This window comes from Sorex fumeus, unplaced genomic scaffold (genome assembly GCF_029834395.1).
Source record: "Sorex fumeus unplaced genomic scaffold, SorFum_2.1 ptg000098l, whole genome shotgun sequence".
Classification (NCBI taxonomy): Eukaryota; Metazoa; Chordata; class Mammalia; order Eulipotyphla; family Soricidae; genus Sorex; species Sorex fumeus.
This window is the reverse complement of record NW_026606155.1, coordinates 38,112,664-38,133,993: the sequence shown is the minus strand read 5'-3', so window position 1 is coordinate 38,133,993 and position 21,330 is coordinate 38,112,664. Positions and strand designations below refer to the sequence as shown.

Genomic DNA, 21,330 nt, shown 5'->3' with positions numbered 1-21,330 from the left:
TCTTTCTTTCTTTCTTTCTTTTCTTTCTTCCTCCCTCTTTCTTTCTTTCTTTCTTTCTTTCTTTCTTTCTTTCTTTCTTTCTTTCTTTCTGGATTTTTCGGTCACATCCAGTGTTGCTCAGGGTTTACTCCTAGCTCTACACTCAGAAAATTTTCCTGACAGTGCTCAAGGGACCATATGGGTTGCTGGAGATCAAACCCTGGTTAGTCACATGCAAAGCAAATGCCCTACCCAGTGTACTATTGCTTTGGCCCAAATGTGACCAGAATTTTCTTACTGACTATTGAAAATATTCTAATGAATATCATTAACTGTTTTTCTCCTCCAGATATTAATTTCAGCACATAGGTGCTAGAAGACATTGCGAAATTACAATAAAAACAATATTTGTAGAAAATACATGTTACAAATCCAATCATGGGCATCACTTTAGACAGCAATTATTATATGACAGTTATGTTCTGGGCACAGACTATTTAAAATCTTTTTCTAAAAAATTATTTTATTGATTTTTAAAATTATATTAACTTTGCAAAGTTATATAAATACTATCCCACTCCTTAAATCTACTTGCTTTCTGTATTGCAAATCATAATGCCCAAAAAAGAAAGAGAGAGCAAGAGAGAGAGTGAAAGAGAAGAAAAATGTCTGCCATAGAGGCAGGCTTGGGAATGCAGAGTGGGAGGGAAACTGGGGACATTGGTGGTGTAAAATGTACACTAGTGAAGGGACAGGTGATGGAACATTGTATCACTGAAACCCAATCATAAACAACTTCGTGTATCTCATGGTGATTCAGTTAAATATATATACATATATTTATACATAGATATTTAAATCCACTTGGCTATCAATCAATCTGTAATATGGAACAAGCATACAAAAATTTGTATTCATGTTACTTCTGAAGGATTAAACTCAGAAATGAAGTGTTTGGTTAAAATTCAATGCAGTTAAGGATTTGTACCTCAAAGTACAAGTTGTTGCTTTTAGTTATAGTTTTGAATTAGTTACTAATTCACTAAATAAACACTAGTAAACAGCAAATTTTAACAGCATTATGCCATTACCAGTGACTTTAATTACTGTTTGATAGTCTTATCAAGGGTCCCGGGGCTGAGATCTCCAAGCCTGCTCAGATCGGGGCTGAGTATCTTCCACCCAGATCCTCCATATTGCAGTAGGCAGGGGTCACACCCACCATCTGACCCCCAGCGCTGTGTAATCCCATCAACGGCCAAGACCCAGAGACTATAAAAACCAGCTCCCAGAAGAGAACAGCACAGAGTCTCCTTCCCCCACACCCCTGGCTGTCCTCGCTGGGGCCCCTTGGAGGGGACCGGGTTGAATTTCCCTCCCCACCCCGAACAGAGCTCCGGCAGCTGAATACCTCCAGAACCAGCCACCACCATGCTGAGACCACTCTCCACATGCATGAAGGTACCGGCAGAGGAACAAAGGCATGTGGGTCCCAGGGCTGAGATCTCCAAGCTTGCTCGGATCGGGGCTGAACATCCTCCACCCAGATCCTCCACCTTCCAGTAGGCAGGGGTCACACTCACCAACTGACCCTCAGCACCGTGTAATTCCATCAGCGGCCAAGACCCAGAGACTATACAACCCAGCTCCCGGAAGCGCGTGGCCGCATCTGTGGCCGCGTGACATTTTATCATCTCATTCTTACTTTGGACAACCTGGCAGGTTACCGAATGTTACCTGCCCACACGGAAGAGTCTGGCAAACTCCCCGTGGCGTACACAATATGCCAAATACCAGTAACAATGATGGGTCTCATTCTCCTAACCCTGAAAGAGCCTTGAATATGGCACTTTTGAAAATCTCAGGGCTAGGACGAAGGAGACGTTACTGGGTCCTGCTCGAGGCACTCAACGAACAACAGGATGATTGTGATCGTGATGATCATGAGTCTTATCAATCTTATCAATATTAATTAAACCCTTCTCCAGTAGAGAAAAAACAGAGGGAATTGTCTTAACATATGTTGATTGAGAAAAGCAAATCATAATCTTTACTGTGGCTAATTCTCTTAGATCCTTCTTTCCTGAGGACATAAAGAGTTATCCCACCATTAATTCTAAAAATTAATTTTGAAAATAAGAACTTATTTTTCTATGTTTTAGTGTCTTCTGTTGAAATAGGTTGACTGCCCAATGGAAGCAATTCTTTCATCCTGGTATTATGATAAAATTGCCTGGTGTCCTGAGGCATTTTCAAATTTCAATTTGCACTCAGAAATGATGGGGGAAGTTGGAAGACTTTACAGTAACTCTGAAATAAGGCAGCTCTGCCAATGGCAAAGCTTTCCGACAAAGGGAGGCCTCCCATGCCGAATGGAGCATTCCATTACCCTCACTCCCATGAACCTGTCTTTCAGCACTATCCAGGACAGCAGGAAGACAAAGGCTTTGTTACAGCAGAAGAGAGCAGAGACATCTGTGGCTGTCAGCTTCTTTAAAGCCAGCAAATACAGGTAATTAGTCAAAGTCCACAGAATAGAAAAGGGAGCAGTTCTTTTAAGAAAGAGCTTCAATGTCAGACCATCTTCACCAAAAATCCGACTGCATTCCCTAGGAAAGAAAAAGAAGTTAGTAGTCAGGGACAAATTGTGACACCTCACTCAGGCTGTCCTGAAAACTGAACCCATTGTTGCCATCTATAAGCCACATCAAGGGCAAAGGCACCTTGGGAGAGATCCCACATTTCACTAGACACAGAACTAGCTACCTCCTTCCTGGATAATTACTGGAGATAGCTGGTGTAGAAAGTCAGAGGAATCTGGAAAGAAGTAGTTGCAAGAATGACTAGACAAGAGACAAGAGCCTCTTCCACTGGGTGAGTATGGACAATCACCAGGGCTGGATTGTATAAAAACATTCAGTCTCATATGTCAGGAAAATCACACAGACATCGATTTTATCATTTATTTCTAGAACAAGATACTCCTTTCTAATATAGTGGCCCACTCGACATGCTTTTCCTACAGCATTTTTAAGGAAGAAAAAAAAAGTTTCCATGACAACCTTAAAACAGTCATCAATGATGGCGGCCGCCTTGGAGTTTTTTGTAAAGCCAGGTATGAGCTGGCAGTGACGGGGCAACTGAAACCTCATGGGAAGGGGGACGTTTCTGGCTCGTCCTTCACGCCCTACCGAGGTCAAGAGTTGCCTCCCACAAGTGGCTCTCTGGCACAGCCATGGCTCCAGAGCCACAGAAACCAATCTCTTAATTATCTGGCTCTTGGCAGAAATACCTCCAGACTTAATAAGTAAAATATCAGAAATCCAAAATCGCATGACTGCGTGACCTCATATGGTTCTCATAACTAATTGTAGAAAACAAATTATTTCACAATGATTTTTCAGCAGTTCTGATTGTTGGGTGTAAACTCTAAACAATAATGGTGCATCTTTTGTCGAAATAATGAATGTAATCAAAGTAGACAGAGTTTTAAGTAGAATTCATCTGCCTCACAGGCATTGGGAGGGGTAGGAGGGGGGTATATTGGGGATCTTGGTGGTGAAAAATAAGTACTGGTGAAGGGAAATGTGTTTGATCATTTTATGACTGAGACTTAAACCTGAAAACTTTGTAACTTTCTTTTCCCACAGTGATTCAATAAATAAATATAAAAAATTAAATAACACAAAAAAATGAAAAAAAACTTTCTGTTAATCATAAAAAAGTCATAATGAAGCAAGCAATCAATAACTCATGTTGTATTTATATGTACACGTTGTTTTTGAAGGAATTCCTTGAGTCCATTGTATAAAAATGGTCCTAAGAATTACACATCTTTGATTTGTTTGGTATCTCACTAACAGAATTAATCTGAGGTCATTAAAATTTCCAAGCTAGCAATATATGCAGGCAATAAAAGAAGAAGTAGAGTAGAATATCTTATTTTTTCACTCTCAGTAGTTTATGAACATTGATGTATTTATTGGGAAACTGTCATATGTCCAGCATTTTACTTCCAAGGACAGAATAAATTATGCATAGAGCAACTAGTTAATATTTGCATATTTATCATGCCTATAACAAAATCTACTTACATGGCTCTACATAAAACTAATTCTGCTTTCTATTCCAGCTTTTTCTGAGGAGAAATAGTTGTGCCCCCAAATTTTGCAAACCAAAGTCATCCCATGCCAACATTTGCCTCATATGTTTGAAAACACATTTTTCTTGGGAAAACCATGTGGAAGGAACAAGGGACAAAATAGTAGAGTGAGCCCAAAGTTATTGCCTTGGTAAGTTGCTTCCAAGCAGTCAAGCACAATGCTGATAATTGCAAGCCAGTGATTTCAGGGAGGATGCAAAACATAATAAACACACAGAAATTCAAGGAGGTTTTATTTTCATGGGAGAGACAACTAAATGGTAAGAATATTTGTGAAATAAAAATATGATTTCCTGAAGGTAAATTGAAACTCGAAAGATTCAAAACTTCAATGAAGAGATTAAATAACCTGAAGGAAAAGTCTTGGAAAAAGAAATGACTTGAGCTCACACACAAAGCCAGTGAAAACTCGGCCCTTCACTCTCAAGTTATTATGAATCAGAGCAATATGGAGAGCAAAAGGCAACTTTCACAGAGTGTATAGAGATCTGCTCCAAGAAAAAACTGCCCCAGAGAGACAGAGGTGAGTGCTGAGGACTCACTCTGACACCTACTAATCACTTTTAGCTGACATTTGAAGCACATCAACCAAAACCATTTTTGAGGGAAAGGATTTCTTTTATCAGAGTTCTAGTCAGTGATGATGGGGTTTTCTTTGTGCTGGGTTGAATATTCTTAAGCAGAGACTTAGGATGAGCTTCTCACAGGAAGGCCACTAAGGACAGAGAGACAGGAAGAGACCCTTATTCGCCATTCTTTGGGCAAAATACTATGAGAGCAGAGACCGTGCTTGTTACTGGCCTCATCCTGTCCCTCAGATGTGACTTCCTCATTGTTCTGTGTATTCACATCTATCACTGCCAACCTCTGACTTTTTCACTGCTATTATAGGAATAACAGTGATGCTCCATTCAAACTCAAGGTCCCCTGTGTAAAACTTCCTACTGTTCCTTTCAAAACAGTTCTGGAAAATGCAAAGGAAAATTCAAATTTTCTGGGAAATTTGGAAAGGACAGATTGTTTTGAAGAAGTGAATTGCAGAGGGTCTCTCTGCATGAAATATAGAAGTCAGAGGATATGAAGATTACAACCATGTTCATCATTGTTGCCACCTGTTATAGGATCCTTTCTGTCTAAGTGGCAGACAGCATCTTACCTTCTTACCTTCTCACCCACAGAAGGTGTATATATGTGTACTTGATAAGTATATAAGTATATATAAGTATACACATATACATATATATACTTGTTTCCAGCTTCTTGAAATTCAAGAAAATGCCCTTATCAAAACTACAGTAAATAATTTTTTTCTTCTAAAATTCCAAATCTTCCTGAAGCATGTGAATACTCTGAATAGCAAGAGATAGAAAAACCTACGTTCAAATTAACAATTATTACCATCTAGGTTTGGTAGTTTATTGAAAATTATTTTGAGTCAAATGACCAGAAAAACTGGAACTGCTTCTATACCAATTCAAAGAAAAGAAGGGAAAAAAAGAAGAACTGGGAAGAATTCCTTTTCCAGACTTATACACAACTCTGTAGACTCACCAGAAAGTCATTCCTATTTCTCCTGGTACAGCAAAGAGTAAATAGAGTTGTGGGGCTGGAGCGATAGCACAGCGGGTAGGGGGTCTGCCTTGCACGCAGCCAACATGGCCGACCCGAGTTTGATTCCTCTGCCCCTCTTGGAGAGCCCAGCAAGCTACCGAGAGTATTCGATATGCCAGACACAGTAACAACAAAGTCTCCAATGGAGACATTACTGGGCCCACTCGAGCAAATCGATGATCAACGGGAGGGCATTTACTTTACTTTACTTACTATACACAACTCTATTTACTTATTTATTTATTTATTGCTTTGTGGGTCACACCCGGCAATGTACAGGGGTTATTTCTGGCTCTTCACCCAGGAATTACTCCTGGTGGTGCTCGGGGGGCCATATGGGATGCTGGGAATCTAACCTGGGTTGGTCGCATGCAAGGCAAATGCCTTACCCGCAGTGCTATCGCTCCAGCCCCACAACTCTATTTACTCTTTGCTGTACCAGGAGAAATAGGAATGACTTTCTGGTGAGTCTATAGGAGGAAATGAAAAGAAATCTCAGTATTTTCTAACAATGTTTGGAGGGAGGCCCTGGAAAATGTTCCATTCAAAGACAGTCTCTTTTTGACAATAAAAGCTCCTTGATCTGGTTTTGGGCACAGACAGCTTCACTCAATCCATAGTAACAAAAGAAGTTCAAATCACAGTTTTTGCTAAATTCAGAGTCTATCTGACAGAAGAGAAGTGGTGAAAATGAGGCTCATTCCTCTAATTTTTCTCACAGTAGCAGCCTTCTGTTGTAAATATGCTACCTTGTTATTTTCTTCCTCTGATTTTGGGGTCAAAACTAGAGGTCCTCATCAGGGACTACCTCAGTGCTCCTTCCAGATAATAAGAGGGAGACCACACAGTAACATACATGTTACCCAAGACCCAGTTTGGGAGAGGGGCACACTAGATTGTGCACAGGGATTACTCCTAGCTCTGCACTCAGAGATCATTTCTGCTGGTGCTTGGGGGACTATATGTGGTGCCAGAAATTAAACCCAGATATGTGCAAGGCATGCAACCTGCTCACTGTACTATGTGACTCCAGGCTCAAGGAAAGTATGTGCTGCATATGTTGAGCTAGATCTCTAGGTCTTCAGTGTGCTATCTTAAATACAATGACTTGGCATTATTTGAAATGTCCTAAAGGAACTACTTACAAGACCAAAATTCATTTGTTTATTGGAACATGTGTCCATATGCTTTTGAGTAGAGTACACACACATCTTTAGTGACACTCAGGTATTTTCAAACAGATAGAATTTTTGTTTCAGAATAACATTTCTCTGTAAATGTTTAAATATCACTACTTAAAAAAGGTGTTTTGACCTCAGAGACTGGCCCACATTCAAAAGAACAAAAGCAACCAGTGCTGGCGTGGATGTGGCGAGAAAGGGACACTCCTTCACTGTTGGTGGGAATTTCCACTGGTTCAGCCCTTCTGGAAAACAGTATGGATGTTCCTCAAAAAATTAGAAATTGAGCTCCCATTTGACCCAGCAATACCACTCCTGGGAATATATCCCAGAGAGGCAAAAATGTATAGTCGAAGTGACATCTGCACTTGTTTGTTCATTGCAGCACTCTTTACAATAGCCAGAAACTGGAAGAAACCTGAATGCCCAAGAACAGATGACTGGTTAAAGAAACTTTGGTACATCTACACAATGGAGTACTATGTAGCTGTTAGAAAAGATGAAGTCATGAAATTTACATACAAGTGGTACAACATGGAAAGTATCATGCTAAGTGTAATGAGTCAGAAAGAGAGGAATAGACATAGAAAGATTGCATTCATCTGGGGGATATAAAGTAACAAAATATGAGATTAATACCCAGGAATAGCTGAGATCAGCACCAGGAGGATTACTCCATAACTTAGAGGCCAGCCGGGTATCCTAGAGGAAAGGGCAGTTCAGATAGAGAAGGGAGCACCAAATAAAGGGTGCTTGGAGGATCTCCCAGGAGGGGAGATGCATGTCGAAAGTAGACTATGGACTGAACATGTTTGCCACTCAATGCCTCTTTTGCAGACCACAACACCCAAAAGGAGAGAGAGAACACAGGGGATTGCCCTGCCACAGAGACAGGGGGGATGGGGGGATGGGGGTGGGAGGGATATTATCCATGGTGGTGGAAAATGGGCACTGGTGGAGGGATGGGTATCTGATCATTGTATAATTGAAACCAAAGCACAAAAAATTGTAAATCTACAACTGTAAAAAAAAAATAAAATAAAATAAAGGGAAAAAAAAGGTGTTTTGTCCCAAGGTCATGTCTATTTTGATAGAACTCAAGTAAGAAACATAGTTAGGCATCTCAAACAGATGGATGGATTTTTTCTTTCCTCAGAAAAAAATATTAATTTTTTGTTTCTTTAATAATACTTGAATTTTATATAAATTCACATATAAAGTGAAAATTTAAAGTGGACACACATGAAAGCCAGTACGATCACGATCATGACCATCCTGTTGTGTGTCGATTGCCTCGAGCAGGCTCCAGTAACGTCTCCTTCGTCCTAGTCCTGAAATTTTTTAAAAAGTGTCATATTCAAGGCTCTTTCAGGGTTAGGAGAATGAAACCCATCATTGTTACTGGTATTTGGCATATTGTGTACGCCACAGGGAGTTTGCCAGATTCTGCCATGTGGGCAGGTTACATTCGGTAGCCTGCCAGTTTGTCCAAAGTAGGAATGACATAATAAGATGTCGTGCAGCTGCATTCATGGCCGCACACTTCCGGGAGCTGGGTTTTATATAAATTCACATATAAAATGAAAATTTAAAGTGGACACACATGAAAACCAGTACATGGTATGACTTTAATATTCTCAGACAATTCCAAATTGGTTCTAGAAAATGGAAATTAAAGATAGACTTTTCACAGTTTAAGGGTTTAAGAATAATCTCACAGGGCTGGAGGAAGAGCACTGGGGTTAGTGCATTTGCTCTGCATGTTCCTACACTCATTGGATTCCTGGTCCTATGTGGTCTGGCAGGAATAACCCCTATCCCCCAAGAACAGAACTGGTGTAACATGTACCACTGGTATGGCCCCAAAAGAAGACTCAAAATTAGGGGTAAAATAGTTTCATTTCTATTTGGTGCAAAGCACCAACCATAATAGTTATTCCTTTTATTCAGTGCCCATGGGGTCAAGACAGAAAAGCTCTTTTTGTACTTGCTAGACAAATGTATTCTACCAAGGAGTAATGATAACTAGTGGGAGAAACACTCTTCTACGGCCATACACTGTGATCCCTACTGTTTGTTCTCTCTCAATAATCTGAGTCACTATCCTAAAAGTTGCTCCTCATCTCTGGGTCTTTCCTTTCCATGAAGCTGTCCGTCAGCAAAGGCACTTTGACCAAATGCTGCTTTGTCTCCCTTGAGCATTGTGAAGGGGGGTCAGATAATATTATCCTTGCAGACTTTCTGTACTCTCCAAGATGGGGCTTCAGAAAGTAGGTTTCCATGGAGCAACCGCTAGAACCTTGTGATAGTCAAGTTTATGGCTGACAAACAAAGAGATAAGGCCCCATGTGTGCTTAGCAGACAAAGAATAGCTCTTTGTAAAGCAGAATTACTTCACTTTTTCCCAATCCTGTGCCATTCTAACCTTCTTCTTTTCCTGGGACTACTTGCCCTACTGACTGACCCATAATCAAGTGCTATGACCAACCATTTTTGCAATTTAAAGATGTGACCCCTTGAAATATCCTTGGAGGTGATGGTCTAAAGGGGGGGATACATGGTCTTCAGTTGAGAATATTATTGTAAAGCAACCCAGGGCCAAATCTCTCACTGCATAAAACCATGTCTTTTCATCTGTTTAGTCACGCACAATGTCTAGATTACTAAGTCAGTTAACCATTCTGGATCTGCTTCTTCTTTTGTTAATATGGGTATAATAACCTCTATGCCCATGATAATTACCTTAAAAGGATATGCTATGATCAATGATGATTAAATAAGGAAACTATACAAAGTCATCATCACAGAGCTTGGTATGCTGTACTCCCAATACCTATCTCTATATTTATCTATATATTGGAAGAGATTCTATTCCCTAGTGCTCATTATTTACCTTAGCTCCTGCCTCTCCACACTCCCAAGCCAACTCAACTCATATTCCAACAAGATAAAATATACATATTTTATGAAATAATTTTTAAAATATCTATTGACCAATTGACATGACACCTACCTGAATTTTTTCATTGGGGATTGTTTTTCTTGAGCAGTGGCCAGATGGCCAGAATAATAGACTGGGAAAAACATAATGTTCCAGTTTGTTGAGAACCAAGTCATGAAAAATGGACAGTAGAAGTTCTTATAAGTAATTTTTACAATTTGTGTGGTTCCAACCCAAGATGATGACACTGACAGGATGATCAAGAGTCCCCAGATGGCCTTCAGAACCATGGACGTACAGGACAAGCAACGAGCCTTGATTCTATTTTCTTGGCTGCTGTTCTCAGGATGAGTCTGTGATCCATCGTCCCCTGAACAAGCAAAGGAATACAAATGTGTGGAAATCAAGTTACAAAACAGCAATCAAAAAGGCATGCAGAGTCACCAGTGTTTTTCCTATCATCCACTCTTTGAAGAGATTTGTAGCTCCAGCTCATTTTCTCTCAGATGGCTCAGCGTATATCTGGGCCTCTATGCGGCATGTGAGGAAGAACTTAGGGGATGTTCTGTTGTTTTCCAGCGAGCCTTTCCCAATTCCTTATAGCAATATACATTTCAGCTCCAAGGTGTGAGCCTGGGCCACCTGAGCTAATGTGAGGTGTGTCACATCCCTGGAGAACTTTTGACAGACATTAGAAGCTCCATTTGCTTTTGTGCTTGGCCTCTCTGTAACTAAATTGAAAAATCCAAAACTGTAAGTAAATCTATGTGTGAGGATGAAGAAGAAAACATACAGTAACCTGTCAAAGTAAGCAAGAAGTTAATATTGATTGTTATACTCAGATTTCCAAACCTTTGCTTCTTTTATACTGTAGCAAAGATGACTACTAAATTACAAAAAAATTCACAAGAGCAGAGCAAGTTCTGACTATATGTAGTCATTTCTCTCCTTCGAACAAATAACAGTTGAATATATTTCTGGGATTGTAATGAGTTCTGCTTCGTATTTTTATATTTACTAAGAAAATTTACTAGCAATATATTTTTTATAATAAAATAGTTGAAACTCTTTGAAAGCAAAAACTATAAAGGTGTTCCCTGTTGAAGAAATTATTCTGAGCCTAATTAGTTTAGGTGCATACTGCAGAGTTAAATGGGAGCAGAGTTTCCCCACGCTGATAGCCCATATGTTAGAGTCCCTAGAAAAGGCAGGTAGAATTGTCTGCAAGATTTTTAGGGTCTCCAGGAACCTCTGTTCAGCCCATGGATTGCCTGGGGGTAAAGAACATGACACAGTCCACAGATGGTTAGTGACTGTGGATCCAGCTTCTTTTACCCCAATGGAACCTGATGGCTCTCCAGCTGAACGTGTTCTGGATGCTTAATGAGCCAGGTGTGACGACCCCACTGGGGTAAACTTTTACTAAACTAAGGCTTTCTGATATAATTATTTTGGGGAAAGAAATTAGCAAGGCTTGAAAGTGAATTCTTCATTGGAGGAAATAAGCCAATTAAGGAAAAATACAGCAATTACGGGCTGACTTTCTAGTCTTGCAAGTACTGAATTCTTTAGGCCGAGATCTCCAAAAGCTGAAAACTGGAGATTGTGTCCTTTTATTCACTTATTCAACAAAGTTTCATGGAGAATATACCAGAAAGTTTAGCAAGTTGGGCCCAAGAGTTTAAAAAATCCAAGACTTGAGCTTATTATCAAGTGCAGAGCAAAAGTCACATCCCAGTAGAGCAGGGTAAGAACCAACACTGGCTGATAGGAGGCCATTTGAAGGGTGCAGTTCGAATCAGTTCAAAGAAACTTTCCTGACATCCCAACAGTGAGATGGGTCAAGGTACAATTTAGCCAGCATTCTTTACCATTGACCAATACTTTCTCTTGATTACAAATTTGCAAATTTCCCCAATGACCACGTGGCTTATGCAGAGAGTAGAAGGAATAAAAAGGAGCAAGTGAGTGGAAAGAATAAAAAGTAGAAGGGAAAACTGAAAGCAAATGAGTGGAGAAAATAAGGAACTCTTGGTTTGGTAGGCTAGGAAAGAAATGCAAATCTATTCTACTAAGTAGGTATTATTATTCACGTTTTGGCAACTTGTGTTAGAGTTTATCCAAAATTGAACCCAATTAGTTGGACTTCCAAATCCAAATTTCTATTCTGATTACTCATCCTATCTAGGTTGGAGCTCTCCATCAAGCACTGGATGTTTTAGAAATAGTTTGGGATAAAGTTTTATTTCTTTATAGGAAGGGTGGTCTTACATGAGGCCTAAGAGAAGTGATAGTTAAGAAAAGGTTATACCTTATTATACATCAGATCACGTTATTGTCTGGGACAACCTCTATCTTTTTCTCTATCCCTCTTTTTTCTTTGGTATTCTGTCTTTGTTTATGGTTGCATTTTGTTTACACTTGTCTTTGTTTACGGTTACTCCAGGCTTTGTGTTTAGGGGTCACTCCAGGCAGTGGTCAGGGCATCATGTAGAGCTGGGAATTAAACCTAGGGCCTTAAACACATAAGGTAAGTTCTCTAATATTAAGCCACATCCTCAGCTCCTAGAATTATATCTGAAAGAAAGAACAATTTTGTAGAGATTCTAGGCTTCTCTTTGGGGTGACATACATTGATCATCACCTTCTCTGAAAAAATGCTTCCACCATTTCATGGATAGCGCTTTTTTTAAATTAATTTTTATTAGTGAAACACCATGAGGTACAGTTGTAGACTTACAAATTTTTGTGCTTGGGTTTCGATTATACACTGATCAAATACCCATCCCTCCACCAGTGCCCATTTTCCACCACCATGGATCCCAGTAATGAATAGCACTTTTGATAAAGCCAATAGTTACCTAAATTCCTCCATCGTATTCACCCCTTTTTTTGCTAATTAGATTTCAGAATGGCCAATTCTTTAATTTTTCCATCTTTATATATCATAGATATGTTGGGTCTCTAATATTTACTTTTCTAACCATTTAGATATGACTTTCTAGAATCCTGCTTGGATTTATAGTTTGGGCATATCATCAGGAATTCCATCCATTTATAAGAATCTTGAGAGTCATTCAAATTGATGGTGAAGGTCACTACAATTTGAAAACATGAATGTTATGTCCTAGTACTACTATTTCTATGGCTCTAAGTAATATTTAATTCCACTCTTAACACCTCTGTCAAATAATGATACCTCTTTCATATAATTTATCTTGAAGTCAAGTGCAACATATTCATGAAAGCCTGATGAGCGGCTTTTCAGATTATTGTCCTTTTCTCTTTTTCATTTAAATCGCTGAACTATTCCCAAGTGCTTTCTGAGTCATCAGGAAAGAGAAAATTATGTCCCATGTGATCTTTAATGTGTGTTGTCTTTGTAATATGCACACAGTCCACGGTCCTCCCATTGTTCATCGATTTGCTCGAGCGGGCCCAGTAACGTCTCCATCGTGAGACTTCTTGTTACTGTGTTTGGCATATCGAATACATCACGGGGAGCTTGCCAGGCTTTGCCATGCGGGCGAGATACTCTCAGTAGCTTGCCAGGCTCTCTGAGAGGAGCGGAGGAATCGAACTTGGGTCGGCCATGTTGGCTGCGTGCAAGGCAAATGCCCTACTGCTGTGCTATCGCTCCAGCCCTAATATGCACAAGATAGGACAAATCTTGTTAACCAGAATATTTAATTAACTGAAACATTCTGTTTTGGAGATAAATTCAATAATAGAACTATTACTTTAATTTTAAAGCCAACTGAAACTTTCTGAAGATTTATCATATTGTTTTCTTTATCTTTTATAAAAGATATCTTGTATTTGAGTCCATAATTGTTGATATATTATTTAAAAATATTGCAACTCATTTTTGGTTTGGGATCAGTCCAGGGCTTTGCTCCAGGATTAGCCCCAGCATGGTATACTCAGGTATTGAATCTAGTGTTCCTGCAATAAAAGGATGCACCATAGTCATTTGAGCTATCTCTTAGACTCCAAGTATTGTAACTTTTTGGAAAGTGTATTTTTTCCGCATAAAAAACCTTTTCATTCCTATCTTCAATTAAGTCCACTGAACAACTACCTGCTCCATCCTTCCTTCTTTCCTTCCTTCCTTCCCTTCTCCCTCCCTCCTTCCTTCCCTCCTCCCTTCTCTCCCCCTTCCTTCCTTCCTTCCTTCCTTCCTTCCTCCCTCCCTCCCTCCCTCCCTTCCTTCCTTCCTTCCTTCTTTCCTTCCTTCCTTCCTTCCTTCCTGGTTTCTCAAAAGTTTTTGCTTTTTTGTTTTTGGACAGTGTGTATTTTATTTTGGAAAGTGTGTTGTTGTTTTGGACAGTGTTTATTGTACTACTGTTACTGTGTTTAAGGCTGTCACTGTCAGAAATTTGAACATGTTGTGAGCAAAACTGAAGGAAAAATAAAGGAGAAATAGAGATACAGATGCAAGAGACGGAGGAGGCAAATGTGATTGATTGCAGGAAGAGAAGTTGACATTGGAAAGATAGAAAACAAGTCAATGTAATCTCATAGAAATGAGAATTGAAAAGTCATGATGGGACAGAGACATGTTTAGGTAGAGGAAAGCATTTATAGCAAAATATTTCTTTTGCGCAACTGATGCTGGCGCAGATGTGGCGAGAAAGGGACACTTCTTCACTGTTGGTGGCAATGTCGACTGGTTCAGCCCTTCTGGAAAACAGTATGGACGATTCTCAAAAAATTAGAAATTAAGCTCCCATTTGACCCAGCAATACCACTCCTGGGAGGCAAAAATGTATAGTCGAAGTGACATCTGCACTTGTTTGTTCATTGCAGCACTCTTTACAATAGCCAGAAACTGGAAGAAACCTGAATGCCCAAGAACAGATGACTGGTTAAAGAAACTTTGGTACATCTACACAATGGAGTACTATGTAGCTGTTAGAAAAGATGAAGTTGTGAAATTTACATACAAGTGGTACAACATGGAAAGTATCATGCTAAGTGAAATGAGTCAGAAAGAGAGGGATAAACATAGAAAGATTACATTCATCTGGGGGATATAAAGTAACAAAATATGAGATTAATACCCAGGAATAGCTGAGATCAGCACCAGGAGGATTACTCCATAGCTTAGTGGCCAGCGGGGCATTCTAGAGGAAAGGGCAGCTCAGATAGAGAAGGGAGCACCAAATAAAGGGTGTTTGGAGGATCTCCCAGGAGGGGAGATGCATGTCGAAAGTAGACTATGGACTGAACATGTTTGCCACTCAATGCCTCTTTTGCAGACCACAACACCCAAAAGGAGAGAGAGAACACAGGGGATTGCCCTGCCACAGAGGCGGGGGGGGGATGGGGGTATGGGGGTGGGGGGGATATTATCCATGGTGGTGGAAAATGGGCACTGGTGGAGGGATGGGTATCTGATCATTGTATAATCAAACCCAAGCACAAAAAATTGTAAATCTACAACTGTACCTCATGGTGTTTCACTAATAAAAAAAATAAATTAAAAAAATATTTCTTTTGCTCCTTTGGGAAGGAAGTGAGTATAGACTGTTGACTTGAGAATATTCTCTGGGAAAGACAGCAAGATGCTTACTATCAAGTTGTAACAAAACTGGCCTGCAGTCTAGTGGACCCAGATGCATGGATAACATTGCAAGTTTCTTGGAAATTCAGAGACATATCAGTGAGATAAATCTAGCAATTTTAGTAATGCAGGAGTGGGTGAGTGTGGCAGAGGTAGGGTGGAGGGGTTAGGAAAGGTTAGGGGTCTTGAATGATCCACAAGCATTGATCTGGAAGGCAAGTGAAGTATCTAGAAATAGACATAAAACTGGGGGAGAGAAGGGTCTTTAGCACTGGGAATCTGAGCCGAACAAGAGCAGATTTTGTGATTTTACTGGTAATTTTATGCTTCTCATAGTGGCCAATAAATGCTGTTACTCTAGGGGTTTGAGATGAAAGGTCCTGTTTTTTGCCATTCTGTGAAGAAGAAAACTAGGTAAACTTCACTGGATGTTATTATTAAACCATACATTAAACTCACCAGTAAACAGGTTTGGGCATTTTGTTTCTCTGCTCTCCTGTATGTCTCTAAGAGCTTGTATCTACCCATTTTCTCCTCTTCATCCTCCCACTTGAAAAACCTTCACCACACTCACTCATAAGTCTGTATAACATCTCTGCCTCCTGAACTAAAAGAGAGGTCTGGTTAGAAGGGTCCTGGCTGTCCCACACCATGATGTTTCATTCAGGGCAACTCAGAGGACGGTGGGTGAGTTCCCCTGCACACCCCAAAGGAACCAGCTCTGGCAGCTGAAAACCTCCATAACTCAACCGTCATCAGGCTCACGGCCACTCTCTACATGCTAGCATGAGCCTCCCTCATGAGAGAATCTACTCCTGGAACACGAGATATCTCAGACTTTACACTACTAATATACCAAGAGCAGCACACCACATTTGATGGGGGTTAAATTAGAAGGCAACCAATCTTAGGGGGAAATATATTTATACAGATATGAATATAAGCACACAAGACTCAACCTTTAACAACATGTTACTAATCTCTTATAGAAAGGCTTAATGGCTTCTGGGTGAAAAAAACAATCTTTATACACTTCTAAGAAACTTTTTGGTATGAATTTTTAGTGGTTTATTCATAACAAGCAATACAAAATAAATTATTTTGGTTCTGCTTTGGGTTTGGAATGAAAATATCCAAAATATGGTAGTGGGAAGGTGCAGTGGTGGTGGAATTTGTGTTTGAATATTAAATGTAATCAAATATTGTGGACTACTTTATAAAAATAAAATTAAAAAACAAAAGAAGGGTTCTGGCTGTCCTTTCAGAGAACGTCACCAGCCTACCTGGTCTGTTTTGTCTCTCCACTCTGTGTCCACAAACACTTGAGGATCCTCGGCTCTGAAGTTCAAGAATAGGTGCAGAAGATTCTTCAGTGACAGACAGAGGAGATAGCTGTCTACTGATGCCACTGTGTGAACTGGGGCAGTTGGTTCCTGGTTTACATCTTGTAACAGATGATCTAGAGGTACCTGGGAAGAAAGAGTTCACACAGGTTTGAGAACTTGCTGGAGGAGAACATGAAAGCATATTTCAAATGCTTTGGCAGTGAGATATGTGGTAGAAAAAATGACTGATGGAACAGTCATTTTTGCTCATTTTCAATTCCATGGGCTGGAATGTAGCACAGTGGGTAAGGCGTTTGCCTTGTATGCAGCCAACATGGCTGATCTGAGTTTGATTCCTCCACCCCTCTCAGAGAGCCTGGCAAGCTACCAAGAGTATCTCACCCACACGGCAAAGCCTGGCAAGCTACATGCATTTGATATGCCAAACACAGTAACGAGTCTCACAATGGAGACGTTACTGGGCTCGCTCGAGAAAATCGATGAACAATGGGAGGACAGTGACAGGGACAGTTCAATTTCATAGAAGGCTTTATTTCTAACTGAAGAGACAGTGTGTTAGAGCATATGTAAGCCTCACTGGTGCATCACTCAGTAATACCCCATTCCACCTGTGTCTATCTCTCCCTTACCTTTCCTGAAATGGACCTATAAAAAGAAAATTAAATTGATATAGTTTGTGTCTCTAAAAAAATCCATTTTGATAAATGTATTAGCTAGAAGTGAACACAAGAAGATGGTGCTTAAGTAAATAAACCTGCTCTGAATTGGTATTCCTGACCCAGTGGAATTGAGAAAAACAATGTGTGACATGATGTTTGCTGCTTCCTCAGTCTTCCCATGACGAACAGTGAATTTCTCACTGATAAAGCTATTAGCAGTGTCACCTATTAAGTCCACTCCATTTTCCCATCAAATTAATTACTAAAATCCAACTTTGTTGTAGCTCAACTCTCTGTGGCCTTTGCCCATTGTGAAAACCCAATCTTCATATATTAAGTCTCCCTTTCCTGACTAACATTCAAGAATGCCAAGACTGGTCAGCAACACAGTCAATTACTGGTACAGTCACAAAAGCCACTGGGCTCAGAAGGATGCACATGTGCGCGCACAAACACACACACACACACACACACACACACACACACACACACACACACCAAGCTGTCGTACCCCACCATCTTGAAGTTCTCAATACTTCTTGCCTTCAATTTGTGTTAATGTAGGAGACGTCTGAGAGCATAATGGAGCACACACAGGAAATTCTGAATTTCAGGTCTGAGCTGATCTTGCCTCCTGCTGTCTCCCTGCCTCCTGTGGCATATTTTCAGCTATTCTCTTGTTGCTGTCTAGCAATACCACAAGGGGTACAGGTGCTGTCAAATGGAGGACTTGGGTCTAGAGGGGGAGCTCCCAGTATCTGTGAGAACCTGTGCTCACCCAGCAAGTATCCTTTTCTATGGGAGCAGTAAACATTAAATAGCAAATTTAAAACATTATGTCAGGTAGAGAGAGAGAAAACAGAGAGGAGAGTCAACATTCATGTGTGTGCACATTGATAGAGCATAAGAAAGAAAAAACACATTTCTTGCTTCCTCAACAAGAGACCTTCTGTTTTCATTTTGCACTGAGACCTAAATTAAGCAGCCAGCCAAAGCATGAGTATTTCACTCCCATGAATTTGTCTCTGGCTGTGCTCTGACTTTCACTCTCAGGATTGAGGTCTTTCAAGTCTTTGAAGAGCTGTTACTCTACCTGGAACATTCTGAATGAACTTAAATCCTTGAATACCCAGATCAAGGTCTGATTCAGTCAGGTAAACTTTGTTGCTAGATCTTTGAACTTTTACAGTCTCGGTTCTACACTGACCTTGAACTTTCACTGTTCAGTTCTTCCTTCCTCATGCGTTTTGTTTTGGGAGCACACACAGCAATGTTCAAGTTTTACTCCTAAGTCTGTGCTCAGGGATCATTACTGGTGGGGCTTGGAGAACCATTTGGAGTGCAGGATCATATCTAGGTCAGCTGCATGCAAGGCAAGTGTCTTACATGCTGTACTCTATTTTCAGCTTCTCATGTAATTTTTACTTTAGTCGGCTGCCTGACTCTCCACCACAAACACACACACACACACACACACACACACACACACACACACACTCACTCACTCACTCACTCACTCTCTCCGACTGATCTTTAATTTCAGAAAAACTTACATTTACAGAAAGGTTACACATGCACTTTAGAGTTTCTATATATTACTATTTTTTCTAATATTACATCTTTTACATACTCGCATTTACATTTGTCAAAATTTACAGATTTGTATCAGTATCAGTATCACTAATAGTCACACTCTAACTTCATTTGAGTTGAACTAGTTTGATCATGAACAACCTCTTTCTGTTTCAGAAACCCATATAGGACACATATTACATTCAGCTATCATGTCTCCTGAGTTACTTCTGCTCCATTACAACTATTAAGTCATTCCATATTTTTATAACCTTGACAGTGGTTGGGCTGGAGCGATAGCACAGTGGTAGGGCATTTGCCTTGCACGCAGCCAGCCTGGCCTACTGGGGTTTGATTCCCCTGTCCCTCTTGGAGAGCCCAGCAAGCTACTGAGGGTATCTTGCCCGCACAGCAAAGCCTGGCAAGCTCCCCGTGATGTATTTGATATGCCAAACACAGTAACAACAAGTCTTACAAAAGAGACGTTATTGGGCCCTCTTGAGCAACTCGATAAACAATGGGAGGACAGTGCTACAGTGACAATGCTACAGACAGTGGTTGGACCCAGCATCTCATTTTGACAAATAACTGATTTACCACTGAGCAGTATCTCTGGCCTGACCTTGACAGTTTTGAGAAGTGCTATTTAAAGTCTTTGCAGAATCTACCTAATAGAGGTTTGTGAGATGTTTTTCTCACCGCTATCTTCAGGTGAGATATATATAAACATATATATGCATATATACATATACATACACCTCTGATATATATATACATATACTTCTGAGATATATATACATATATATCAGAGGTGAAATGTCCTTATCAATTCTATTAGACATTAAATGCTACCACTATGACTTACTACTGATAATGTTGACCTTGATCACCTGACCAAGGTCATGCTTCTCAGCTTCCTCTACTCTTCCTCCCTTTTCAGACTGTGTTTTGGAAGTAAGTCTAGGGGTAGGGATGAGGAGATGTAAAATTTTAACATGGAGAAGTATCCATACAATATTATCTGAAATTCTTCCGAAAAGATTTATCTCTCTTATTTTTTTGTTAATTCTAGCTTTGGCTGCTAGTTCTTTCAGATTGACCTTTAAGTTTGACAAGTGTCCTTTTTTATTCCATGAGTTCTTCTTTTCTGTCCCCTACAAAATACTCTGGGTTCATCTTTCATGTCTCCTGCCTGCTTCCAGAATCAGTAAATTCACCTTTAATCGGAATTGGTGTTTAGGAACTGAGCTCATTGTTACTGGGGATAATTCTGATTCTAGCTTCTCTCAGGTGGCAGGATACAATATATGTGTATATATTCCCATATATAACCATAAATAGATAATAATTTTGTATTTATTAATCTATCCTACCATTTTTACAGTTTTTTATTAAAACAGGATGATTTACAAAGTTATTTATAGTTGAGTTTGAGGCATACAATATTGCAGCACCGAGCCCACCAACAGTGCAGACTTCCCTCCACCAATGTTTCCACGTTCTGTCCAGTATCTGTCTCCCCCAACCTACATCCCCATTCCTCCACCTCCAGCCTGCTTTCTTGATAGGCACTTAAGTTTGATTGTTAAAGTTTGGGACTCTAGATTTCAGTGTTGTTGACTCTGTGATTTGGATATTTGGCTCTATCAATCCTTAACACCACTTTTGTACCTGGTCCATATTGCTTCTCATCTGTCTCTTCTCCCTCTCTCCTCCACTCTTTATTTCCTTATTCTCCCTATACTCTGGGGCCAAGGTTGATCTGGGAATCTCCCCTGCACCCCTTTAAAGCATTGCATCCCCTCATTCAGTTATTCTAAATAACACATATATGTGATAACATCTTGTGTCTATTCTATCCTTTTTATGATCTCTAAGGACCAAGTAAAATGTTCTATACAGTGTGCCCTCAAATAATGCTAGTTAACTAGTTTGAAGATCAGTTTGGATAATTATAGTGGAAACATCAGAGTCAACTTGTACGCTAGTGGAAATCAGCTTTAAGAAAGTAAACAGCTCTGACCATTCTCTGCAGAATGTGTGTTTACTCCTTGTAAGCTACAAATCTTTTTTATGTCGAACTGAAATAGGTGGAGAACAGAGACTGTCAACTATCATTTTCTCAGGTCATGAAGGCTATGTCTTTGCAGGGTGCTTCTGAAACTGATAAATGAAAAACATAATTTAGAAATAGCAATAGTATCCTGGTTTCAATTTAATTTAATTGGCTTTGAACCCATCGTATTATGTACTGCATAAGTAATCACTTAAAGCAGAAAAATTAGAATGCAGGGAAACAGTGGTGCTAATAAA

General features: G+C 39.9%; 1 protein-coding gene across 2 annotated transcripts in view; it reads right to left on the bottom strand.

Moving 5' to 3' along the window:
• SLC35F4 (solute carrier family 35 member F4) overlaps window positions 1–21,330 on the bottom strand; it is a 277,152-nt gene that overhangs the window by 23,727 nt on the left and 232,095 nt on the right. Inside the window, exons 2-4 of one of the 2 annotated variants that reach the window (XM_056134147.1) lie at window positions 16,724–16,909; window positions 9,947–10,244; window positions 2,369–2,588 (exon numbers count right to left, since the gene is read on the bottom strand). In XM_056134147.1, the coding sequence (XP_055990122.1) occupies window positions 2,369–2,588; window positions 9,947–10,244; window positions 16,724–16,909 (704 nt within the window). Of the gene's footprint in view, window positions 1–2,368; window positions 2,589–9,946; window positions 10,245–16,723; window positions 16,910–21,330 lie in introns of those variants that run through there. The other variant, XM_056134148.1, reaches the window with a different exon arrangement.